This window comes from Callionymus lyra, chromosome 5 (assembly GCF_982586985.1).
Source record: "Callionymus lyra chromosome 5, fCalLyr1.hap1.1, whole genome shotgun sequence".
Taxonomy (NCBI): Eukaryota; Metazoa; Chordata; class Actinopteri; order Syngnathiformes; family Callionymidae; genus Callionymus; species Callionymus lyra.
In genome coordinates this window covers 12,190,367-12,202,220 of record NC_141822.1, presented here as the reverse complement: position 1 = coordinate 12,202,220, position 11,854 = coordinate 12,190,367, and the positions used below count along the sequence as shown (strand labels likewise).

Here is an 11,854-nt window from a genome sequence, read left to right as displayed (position 1 = left end):
GAAACAGTTTTACTTTTCTAATTGCACTGATAGTTCAGGATTGTTTTTTTACTGAGAAGTTGTACTTGATGCTTGTGAATTTGTGTTTGGCCGTTAAATACCAGCAGATCGAACACACACACGGACATTGTTGGGGTCACAGTATTGAATTATGTGAATTGAACGGCTGAAAAAAACCTTCAATGAGTTAACTTGTCTATAAAGATTTAAACAACTTTACCTCCAGAAGGTCTCTGAAGCGTTCCATGTATACATCCACCAGAACAAAGATGCTGTTCTGGTCCAGGTCCCATTGTTTTGTGGAGCACCTGTCAGAACACACGGCAGGATGTCCAAGTTCAAGAACATGTCGGAAGTTCTAGATCAGGTGTTTGGTTTTGTTCTTACTGCTGGTGGGTCTGAGCCACTTCCTGGTAGAGCTTCTTCCAGGACACGCAGCAGTCGATGCACTCGTTCAGGTTCTTCTTGCTGGAGGTCACGTACCCTCTGAAGATCTTGTCCAGGGAGATGCTCCTGATGCACAGGTGAATGATTTCATTGCTCACCTGCAATCAAGGAGAAACACAATGTCAAGAATGTTCATTTAAAAAATGCTTTTCTTATTTCCTTCGTATTATCAGGATCAGAACCAGTGAGACACACCTTGCAGAAGAGACCGGTGACGCTCTCGCTGGTGTTGTAATGAGCCGAGTTGACCCAGATGATGCGGATTAGGTTCGTGATGTGTCGCAGTTTAGAGGAAATCTGGTTCAACTCCAGGCGCTGAAGTTCTTCACAGGGGCCGATCAGGATGGACAGGTAGGACAGATTGGACCGGGCTTCCTCCATGAAGTTCTGAACAACAGTCAGAATAAAGATTAAAGGTTTTTTTTTAATCGTCATTTCATTTGCGAAAAATAAGATTCAGGTCTTTAGTGCACATGTGTCAAACTTAGAGAACACATTTGGGATGATTACTCATTTGATATGGCCTGCAAGAGCTTTAAACCAGTGGTTCTGAAAGTCCCGGTCTGGCAACCGGTCAATAAGGTATTTGTGACTGGGTCACACAGAAAGACAAATAATTTATTTTGTATTGATTATTATTGTCTAAAGGTGTTTGGTATTTTTAAATGGTAGCAAAAGCCTGTGACTCTTGACATGTCAAGATGCAAGTTCCAGTCACGTTTACTCAAAAAATAAACATTTAAACTAGTTAAAACTAAGAGAAACACAAACTCTACATGATTTATTCTGTGATTATAATGCTGACATTAGACATAACTGGCATGATATTTTAATGGGGAGTGTGATGATGATTTAAACTGACATGCCCGAATAAACAAATACTACATACTACTACAACCTCTGCTTTAAACAGCTAATGAACTAAAATCAACTGTTAACTTCCATTTATTTCTACACACTGCTCCATGTTGTGACTACTGACAATAATGTATTTAAATTCGACGTCTATTTTGCTTAATCGAAATGTGTGATGGTTTGGCTGGGCGGCAAAGCATGGGAGTTGTTCAGATGAACGTTACTAAGAGGGTTGTAGAGAGGGATTGCACCTCTTATTCAATGTTGAGTTTGTCAGTTCAAACAAATGGTTAATTTAAACAAGTGAAAAAATAAATCCTTGTCTTAATGTGAGGTGGTTCAGAACATAGTATCCACAATAAATGAGGGCTTACAAAAATTCAACCATCAGTTTGTTGACCTGTTATCAATATTTCATGATGATGTCAAAGAAATACATTAATCTTTTGTTCAATACAAACAGACAAGATGGTTTCATAAAGGTGTAGGAGGCCCACCTGGATCTGAGTGGTCATTCTGGAGAAGCGCTGGACGTACAGAGACTTGTTGAGCTGCAGGATGCTCTGGACGTGTTGGACGCCAGGTTTCTGCAGCTGTTGGGAAATATCTGACAACATGGCCGAGCGACTCTTCCAGAAGGAGATCTCCTGAAGCGGACCGCCGCCGTCCCTCATCTTTGTCACTTCCTGTCTGTTCAGGAAGTCCTTGATCTGATCCGTCCAGTAGATGACCATGGCTGGAAAGAGAGGAGCAGAGTGGATCATTGCAGTGAGTTCAGAAGATGTTTCAGAGACTTACTCTCCATCCTCTGCAGCAGCTTCTTGTCCTTGACCGCCTCCTCTGGACTGAACTGAAGACCTTCCATGGGGACATAAAGCACCGTGTGTCCTTCTTTTTTATGGACCTCATCTGCCGAGCAACACCGGTCAATATCAGCCGTGTGGTGTGACCTTTCTGCAGGCCTCACCTGTGAGAGTGGCCAGGTAGCAGTGCAGGTCGTTGATGTAGTTGTTCTTCATGTTCTTCTCCCAGTGGGCTGTGAGGGAGACCAGAGGAGCCTGCAAACTGGTCATGTACCGGAGCAGACTCCGGGTCGGGTCGCCCCTCACTGTGCCGAACTGCACCGCCGCCTCGAAGCTCTCCGCTGTGATGATGGCACCAGGCTCCCGGATGAAATACACCAACTGCTCTGTCACCTGTGAGAAGGTTTTATCTTTATACGATATACCATATATTATATATTGATACTGTAGTAACAAGGATATACGTGTAGTATTGTCGAGTACTTGACTCTGGTGTTGCAGAATCTACAGACCACATGACTCTTGACGAAGTCGTAACTGATTTAATTTGTTTTGAAACCAAAATATGCCACAACATCAGCTTTAAAAACTGCTGGAGTTGACTGTATCCTCTTGTCCTCAGTCACCAACAGAACCTCACTGGATTCCATTGTTCCTATAGCTACGGAGGATGTAATGACTGCTGCCGTCTAGTGGATATATGTTTAATTGCAACAAAAAAATGAACAAACGCAGTGAATATTTGCTAGATTATTGTAAATCAAATTATTTATTTTATACTCACTTAGTTGCAATATAAACCTTAAAATAATTATGATAAATATTAAATAGATAATAGACATAGTAGAGAGGCTGGACATCCTATAATCTGGCTGTCAATTTCAGTTGAATAGACCTAATTTATCGTAATGTGATCAAAATCACGATGTCATGAAAAACAAAAATGTGATCACAATGTTTAAGTTTCTTCCTGAGACGCACCTGCACAGGTATGGTGAACTCCACCCTCAGCTTCATGTGGACGTCCAGGTAAACCACCATGGTTGTGATGGAGTCGTCGCTGACGAACCTCTCCAGCGCTTCCTGGTTCTCCTCGGACCAGGATTCGTCAGCGACTCCAGGAATAGAGACGCAGCGGACGAACAGCTTCATGAGACCAGCAGAGGCAGCAGAGAGTTAAAAGATATTCATGTGACAACATTTGAATCATTACAATCGTACCGATCGGATCGATGTCCAGTCGTCCATTTCTTTCTCCTCTGCTTCTTCGTGGTTACTGGAGCTTTTGCAAGTGAGAGAGATGTTAAAAAAAATACATCATGATTCAATGTCAATCCAGGAAATAAACCTCATTATTTTGAAGAAGTGGTCGAGATATATGATGGTAGAAGTGATGATAGATGTAGGACTGGTAGAGATGTTAGAGGAGAGGATTACAAAAGGAAAGTCTGTCAACATCATGGACATCATTTACGTTTTTGGTGTACAGATAAATGATTGACCTTGGTTATTTTGAGTATATTTGTATTTTATTTGCACCTTCTGATAAGTAAGTATGTAAGTAAGTAATAGTAATTTGTAAAGCATCTTTCTAGACCAGGGTCACGAGGCGCTTTAACAATCAAAAACAATAAACAGTTAAAATATATACTCTAAAAGATCAAGACACATAAGAAAAATGTTTTAAGAAGTTTTTTGAAGGAGTCAGTAGATCATCAAACACAGAGGGAGAGGAAGATTGTTCCAAAGCTTAGGAGCAACAGTCTGGAAGGATTTCTGATCCACAGACCTCAGATCCCGAGCTGGGATGTAAGTCTGGATCAGATCACTGATGTAAGGAGGAGCCTGACCATGAATAGATCTGAAAGTAAGAACCAGAATCATATAATTGATCCTGAAAGAAACTGGAAGCCAGTGAAGAGTTTTAAGGATCGGAGAAATGTGAGTTCTTCTACTAGAGCGGGTCAGAATTCTCGATGCAGAGTTTTGTATTAATTGCAGGCGAGACAGATCCTTCTTGTTTAAGCTGCTTTTGTGCATGTGTGTACCTTCTGTTTTCTTAAAGATTAAGTAGCAATTTTGTCAACGCATCAAGGAAAATGTCAAAGATTGTCGTAGGACGAATTGGAAAGATTTTGGGCATTCTTGGCTTCTCACAGGATATCATCCTTTCAACATTTTCATTTTCATTCTCATTCCTTTTTCAAACCTTAATCGGCTTTTTTGTTGCTTTATGAAGTACTAAAATAATTTGTAAGTAGTGTGTAGCACAACTCTGTCTATAGTTTGAAGTCTACTGATAGATGAAGTTGTGTTGATAAGTAAACAATCATAGTTGTGTTTGTAAGTGGAGTTGTGTTGATTTAATGTGATGATTGAACGTGTGATGTCTTGTATCTTCAATACACATTTAATGACTTAGTACTTTATTGCTAAATGCAAAACAAAAGTAATATTATTCATGCAAAGTTTCTGAGACTGTCGACATTTCTGCTAGGTGTAGCTAACGCTGCTCAAAGTTTACCACAGAAAAAGCCAAATGATGTAACGATACAGACTTTGTTGCAGCTTGTTTTTAAAGGCGATTTAATGTATGAAGACTTGAAGATTTCATCCACATTACACAGCATATAAGCTTTTAAAAGAACAAAGACAACACTTGTGATGATATATATATACAGTATATATAAATGTAGTTGAACTAGTCGGCTCAGTTCGATGTGAAGACAGGTATGTTCGACTTGACAATGTTGTGTTGATGATTTATTTCATGTTCTTTTTTATGTATATTTTCTTGTTTAAAGGTTTTAAGACTTTGCCTTTTTTAAGGATCAGCAAGTTTTAAAATACACAAGCTGAGTCAGTGTGAGAGTTTAACTAACGTTTTAAAGTTAAAATCTACTAAAGGCAATAAAAGTAAAGTACTGTTATTCTTGTAAACACAACTATATATTCTGAACATAATCGCGTTTGTTTAAGATTTAAGACGTTTGTCAGTAAAACTATGGATGTTTTTTTAAGAGCACTGATCGATTCCTGCGTCAAATTACAACATCTAAACTCAATCAGTCTTTTAATTGATTTAAGTTACTGTGTAAAGTTCAGACTTTTCTATATACATGTCAAACACTTGAGGTTCCTCAAGAAATGTCCACAACTCAGTTTCATTCAATCGATCGAACAAACAGGTTCTAGAATCTAGATCATAGATCAAAGAACTGTCCACTTATTGTTCTTTATGTCGTTTATCATCATTGTCATCATTTCCTGCTCAACGTGGTCAAGTGTAAATGAGTAAAGGTTATTTGTAGACCAGGGTCACAAAACGCTTTGATTGTTAGAGAGAAACAAGTGAGCCGCTTTCAAATACGTCACAAATGTGGAACCTATCACAGTTAATGAAGGATAAGGACAATTCCATATGTCGGGTCACATGTTTCCACCATGTTTGAGCTGAAGTGGTTCAATGTAGTGAATATTCATCTGTTTTAGAAAGAGGTTAGAAAAATAACACAAAGGTTTGTGTAAAACAAATTTTGTTTGTGTCTGTACTGAATAAGTTCTGAATATTTTGATGTTGGCAGAAAATCATCAAGAAAAATATTTTTTTGTTCAATATAATGAACACAAATTTAAAAAGTGTCGTAGATCTGAACAGCATCATGTCATTTAGTGTCAATTTAGTAAAGTCTGACCAACTGTTTTTTGAATCATCACAAAATGGCAAAATACATAATTCTTGTGGCACCTGCGTGACCCTGTGAGACATTTTTTAAAAAAACATTATTTCACTTTCTTTCCTCCTGTTTTGTAATCTGGAAGCAAAAATGTTTCGAGTTGTACTTTAATTTATTTTTCAAGTATAACGTTTTGATTTGTAGAATCTTATTCTATAGACAATATGTGTCACAACCTAAGAAACACACTTTCAAGTCTTTTTTGACATCCTTTTATTCATGGGCTCTTTATGGATGACCTGACATGACCTGAGTGAGGTGAAGAGCCAGTACTGGTGTACTTTCATGAGAATATTTAGCTCACAAAGAGCTTTCATTTCCAAAGACTTCATTGAGCACTATTCAAAATATTACTTCTTTGTGGCAGTAAAGGATTAAACACAGTTTAAAATTACTCTGAAAACTGTCTTCCAGTACTTTTAAATTAGTAATCGATTTCATTTAAGTTTTTTATGTATTTATTTTGATGTGTTAGTAGTATGTAGTACAACTCTGTCCTTTAGATTGATAGTACATGAAGTTGTATTAAGTAAAAAGTAAGTGCAAATATTTTTTGTGCGGGTGTAGTTATGATGATTCCAGCTAATACACATTAACAGTTTTTATTTTATTTTTATAAATAAAATGATTCATGCAAAGTTTCTGAGCATAAACAAACTGTATAAACTCCCAGAGCTAGCTTAAAACATGCACGCGCGCTCAAAATAAACATTTCACACTTTTAATGGCTTAATTCAGTCGATTATACAATATAGTCAAAAGCTTACGTTGAGTAGTTTGGAGAGAAAAGGGATCAAATCTCGCAGGTAAACTTTTAAAAGCTCGAGTGTTTCTGTGTAGACGGCTGGTTGCCATGGAGACGACATGACAGACAGGACTGCAGGGGGAGGCGGGGCTTGTTTTGTATCCCGGAGGTCACGTGATCATCTAGTGCTATTCAATAAATAAGAAGGTCACAGTCAACATTGATTTTAGATGTTTGTGTCCAGCTGTCGGTGCTGGTTGAATCATCGGGAAGAGAAAGTCCACACATTCATGGGATATTTTTTGTTATTCAGTTGATCAAAAGTAACAAAATATTTATATTTACGTTTCTGTAATAACGTTTCGTTTTCTTCTACGTATACATGAAACACTTTTTAAAACCTCAAGTATAATCAAGTAACTTCTAATTCAAGTAGTAGTAGTATGTTTCTTAAATCATTTAAAATAACATCACTAAAGCTAGTTTTATCAGATGTTATTTCCAGATAAACAATGGGAAGGAAAACTGGCCTCAATATTACACAATAGAGACACATTATAAAAACCTTGATGCCATGATTTTTTGTTGTAGGTTTAAAATTCCTTCATATATAAATTTAGAGAGTTGAACTAGTCGACCCACTTTGTTTTGAAGACAAAAGGTATGTTTGAACGGAGACGTTGTTTGGAGAATATATATATATATATATATATTTTTTTTTTTTCTCTTTTACAGGATTATTTTCTCCAGGACCAGCCAGTTTTGAAACATACAAACATGAGGTGGGTCAGTGTGAGAGAAGCTAACTTTTAATATATAACTTCAATCGTCAACGTCAATTATGTGACCATCATTTATGATAGTTTATGATGTCATGTGAGAATGATGAGGATGTCATATTAGCAGATGACACAATTTCTAAATGTGTCCTCTTTTCAGTCGTTTATACTTCATTGTTCCATATTTTTACTCCTTCATCTGTTCATCTGCCTCATAGTAGTTCGGACATATGGTCGAAGGAACTGTTCTTATCTTCATCCTCATTCTTTATATCAGACATTTATATCCATCATTGTCAGTTTTTCAAACTAATCGTAAAACACACCTTTACCCTTTTGAAGAATTGTTGGAATAAAAAAACCTCATAATATAATATTTTATCCATTACATTTAGTAAACACTTCAAAATGTGTTTAGTTTTCTGTTGTCATTTAATTTAGACTTTTTAATATGAAGTTATAAATATATGCATATATGTGCAGGAAGCAGAGTTGCGGCTTGTTGAGGGTCCTCCCATCCATCTACTCTCTGATCACTGCCGTGGGACTCTGTGTGGTGTAAGTCCAGGTGTCTCTCTCTGACGTCACTGATCTCTTGACTCACCTGTGCTGCTGGTCCACAGGAGATCTGTCGCCATGAGGAATGAGGAGGATCACCATCTGACGGGCAGGTGAGAAGCGATGAGATGTTTGTTTCATTGTATCTCCACGAAAGATTACATTTCTTTTTTAGCAAAACCATTTCTCAGGATCTTTATATATTTGGATGATGAGGAACTTTTTTTTTTAACTTCTCAAGATCTTATTAACTTCTCAAGGGTTTTCTTAACTTCTGAAGATCTTTCTTAACTTCTTAAGATCTTTTTTTTTCTTTTACTTTTCAAGATCTTTCTTAACTTCTTAAGGTCTTTCTTAACTTCTCAAGATATTATTTTTTTAACTTCTCAAGATATTTCTTAACTTCTCAAGATCTTTTTTTTTAACTTCTCAAGATCTTTTTTTTAACTTCTCAAGATCTTTCTAAACTTCTCGAGATCTATTATAACTTCTTTAGATCTTTTATAACTTCTTTAAATCTATTATAACTTCTTTAGATCTTTTATAACTTCTTTAGATCTATTATAACTTCTGAAGATCTTTTTAACTTCTCAAGATCTTTCTTAACTTCTCAAGATCTTTCTTAACTTCTTAAGATCTTTCTTAACTTCTCGAGATCTATTATAACTTCTTTAGATCTATTATAACTTCTCAAGATCTTTTTTTTAACTTCTTAAGATCTTTCTTAACTTCTCAAGATCTTTCTAAACTTCTCGAGATCTATTATAACTTCTTTAGATCTATTATAACTTCTCAGGATCTTTTTTTACTTCTCAAGAGCTTTCTTAACTTCTTAAGATCTTTCTTAACTTCCCAATATCTATTATAACTTCTTTAGATCTATTATAACTTCTTTAGATCTATTATAACCTCTCAAGATCTTTTTTTAACTTCTCAAGATCTTTCTTAACTTCTTAAGATCTTTTTTTAACTTCTCAAGATCTTTCTTAACTTCTTAAGATCTTTTATAACTTCTCAAGATCTTTCTTAACTTCTTAAGATCTTTTACGAGAGATTGTTTTCTTCCCCCAAGTCACCTTAGGGGCTCCGTTGATGCAGCTTTAATAATTAATTGTTTTCTTATTTCTGGTTAATTTTGAGAAGTTTTAACCCTTGTGTTCATCATCTGCTGGGATGGCGTTGTGTTCTTATTAAAACTGTCCTGTCGTTCATATCTGTTTCAGTAACAATGGATTCTGCGTCTACATCAGGTGTGTGTGTCACTATTTCTACCCTGGATAATGACCTCAGACTCACTGACCACGTGTGGTTCTCCTCAGCATCGCAGGAACGGTTCCTGTGGCCGACACCATCTTCAGCCAGGTCATGAACCTGTCCGCATTTCTTGGTAAAAAAAAAGAACTTTTTGAATATTCAATTTCTGTTCCTCCTCCTGCTCCTCCCAGCGTTCTTCGTCAGCTACCTACGGTTCCTGCAGCTGAAGGAGCAGAAGGTCTGCGTTCATCTGAACCGCATAAGCTTCGCCGTCTTCTCGCTCAGCTGCATTGGAATGACGATTGTTGCAAACTTCCAGGTGAATTCCAAGGTCACTGTGTTGATTGGCGTCAAAGATGAGATGGACCTTCTATTATGACAGAACAAAAATGGAATAATGTTTAAGAGTCAAAACTTTCAACTGAGCCTAGCTTGCAAAGGTAACTTTCTGTGGTCTTTAAGAGATTTGAATCTTTATGATTGGTTAAATAATTCACTTCATTTAAAGTTTTAAAGCTACACAAAAACTAGGACATCATCACTAACATTTAAGTCACTTTTTCATGGAACATTACTAACTGTATTGCTGAGAACCACCTTCACACCCTGATTCCCGTTCATGAAACTCTCTGAAATGTTTCTTTTTTAAATTATTTTGTCATTAAAAAAATGTTTTATGATTCACCAGATCATTCAATGTCCACTTCAGGGTGTGACTTATTGATCCACCAGCTTAATGAGTTTTTAAAAATAAACATTGGTTGAATATTGAAATAGAAAATAAAAGTGGAAATAGAAATTTAACAAAATACATCGAATATTTTTCTTGAACTTTTTATTTTGATTTATCTTTTCATTACTATGTGGTTTTCCTACTTCAATACAATAAAGTAACTGCCAATATACTGTTTTCAGGCCATTTTTTAAGCCAATATCTTTTGGTTTCCCTTAACTCTTCCCCTGCTTTCAAAAATAGCGACACCTTGAAGAGAAATCTGATCATTGAAACATTGAAAACAAATTATTGGATGTAAAAAGGGAATTGGGCTGTAACCATATATGGATTTGAATATATTTCCATTTTTGATTTTCTGTTACAGTATTGTTTTTTTTAACCAATAACTTTATTTTCAATGCCAATGGTTTTTTTCAGCAATATTTTATTTCAATGCCAATATTCTTTAGTTTTCACACCAACAACTAAAGCAAAGAAGAACTCACAAAAAAATGATTCTCTAAAAACGTTCAAAAATTAGCGATAGAAAATGTGATTCACACGATTTGTTGTGTCTGGAAAATAGTTTTTCTACTTGCTCACCTGATCTTGACGTCAGACTCTTTCTTGTCTCAGGTGACCACCGCAGGTACCTTTCACCGCCTGGGCTTGTTGATCGCCTCCCTGATGTCAATCATCTACTGCTGGATGCAGACTTTTGTCTCCAACCAGGGCAAGAAGAACTTGGATCAGATGATCAACCTGACTGTCCGCTTCATGACGTCCGGCGTCAACACCGTTCTTATGATCGGCCGTATCCTTTAAACGCCGACTGAGTCAAGAGTCTTTCTGCTGCTGCACACTTTTCTTCTTCCTTAACTCGGGGTCACAGACATGTTAAGGGAGCCAGAGCTCCTGGGCCTGAATGCCCCCTGTAGCCAGTGGTGGATGGTCTTCAACGTCCTCATCTTCATAAGCAGCTTTTCTGTCGACTTTGGAAACTACGACTTCAACTTCCGCTGCACCGAGTGGCATCCTGAGGCCAACAAACCTCAAGTGAAATCTCACAGAATCTTAGTTTAGCTCGCGGCGCTAACTTCATAATTCAAGGGTCAGTAAAGTTACTCGGAGCCTGTTTGTCTTCCTTTAACCTTCCAAAGAAAAGATGCTGAAGAAATTATTCTGAGTCTGGTCTGTGTTATGTAAGCATATGAAAGCCATCAGAATACTGAAAGGTTTCATTTTTTAGAAAGAACACTTTTATTGAAATGTTTGTTTTTGCCACCGAACGATACCAAAATAGTTAAGACAACGTGATCGAACTCTTAGCCAATCATGTGACATGCAGACGATCATGTGACAACCTATAAAAGCAAATGGTCATGTAGCTCGGTACTATTTTGGTGTTTTCTAGTGGCACCCTCATACTTACATTTTTATATTGAATTTAGAAGGTTACAAATTTAAACGCATATGATCGTCCTGAGCAAGCATTGGAAGGAATCCGAGATATATCTCTTTACAATAGTATCTTGTGATACTCGTAATAGTATCTCATGGTACTGGTGATAAGCTATTGGCACATGATATTGATCATCTTACTAAAATAATGGTGAATATCAAGGGATATTAATATCAAGATATACTTATAACATGAGATATTCAAAGATTCTAATACATTTTTCAATTGGATTTGAATAAAATGTTCTACAGTGTGGTTTTACTACTTTAAAACAAAATATTTTACTACAATATTGTTTTAATTTTAAGTTGGCACTATTCTAATCCAATATATAACAACACCTAAATTATTTCATGAAGCTTTAAAAGGGAGCCTGTGCTGTTTTGATCATTAAAAATAGACTTGCAGAACAAGACATTGTTAATATAAAAAGGAAAATGTATATGAAATGTTAATGTACACACAAGGAAAAACATACAACGACAAGGAAAAACAAAAA

At 36.4% G+C, this 11,854-nt stretch overlaps 2 protein-coding genes across 2 annotated transcripts in view; one reads left to right on the top strand and one right to left on the bottom strand.

Moving 5' to 3' along the window:
* Positions 1-6,679, bottom strand: part of dnah2 (dynein, axonemal, heavy chain 2) — a 46,902-nt gene extending 40,223 nt beyond the window's left edge. The window contains 9 exon segments of the mRNA XM_087790961.1: positions 221-308; positions 388-545; positions 643-834; positions 1,800-2,038; positions 2,101-2,211; positions 2,270-2,498; positions 3,087-3,251; positions 3,327-3,387; positions 6,610-6,679. Coding sequence (XP_087647087.1) covers positions 221-308; positions 388-545; positions 643-834; positions 1,800-2,038; positions 2,101-2,211; positions 2,270-2,498; positions 3,087-3,251; positions 3,327-3,353 — 1,209 coding nt within the window. The 5' untranslated portion in view covers positions 3,354-3,387; positions 6,610-6,679.
* A 539-nt stretch (positions 6,680-7,218) lies between these two features.
* On the top strand, positions 7,219-11,325 carry tmem150c (transmembrane protein 150C). Its single transcript, XM_087792461.1, has 9 exons — positions 7,219-7,248; positions 7,323-7,369; positions 7,850-7,924; positions 7,990-8,037; positions 9,148-9,174; positions 9,244-9,311; positions 9,370-9,497; positions 10,530-10,707; positions 10,786-11,325. The coding sequence occupies exons 2-9, from the start codon at positions 7,365-7,367 to the stop codon at positions 10,974-10,976; spliced, it is 720 nt and encodes a 239-aa protein (XP_087648587.1). The 5' UTR covers positions 7,219-7,248; positions 7,323-7,364; the 3' UTR covers positions 10,977-11,325.
* The last annotated feature ends 529 nt before the right edge of the window (positions 11,326-11,854 follow it).

Bases quoted from the DNA above. Each gene is read 5' to 3' on its own strand.
- tmem150c (XM_087792461.1), top strand. The intron at 9,175-9,243 runs GTGTGTGTGTCA...GGTTCTCCTCAG, and splicing joins GGATTCTGCGTCTACATCAG to CATCGCAGGAACGGTTCCTG. The intron at 9,312-9,369 runs GTAAAAAAAAAG...TGCTCCTCCCAG, and splicing joins GAACCTGTCCGCATTTCTTG to CGTTCTTCGTCAGCTACCTA.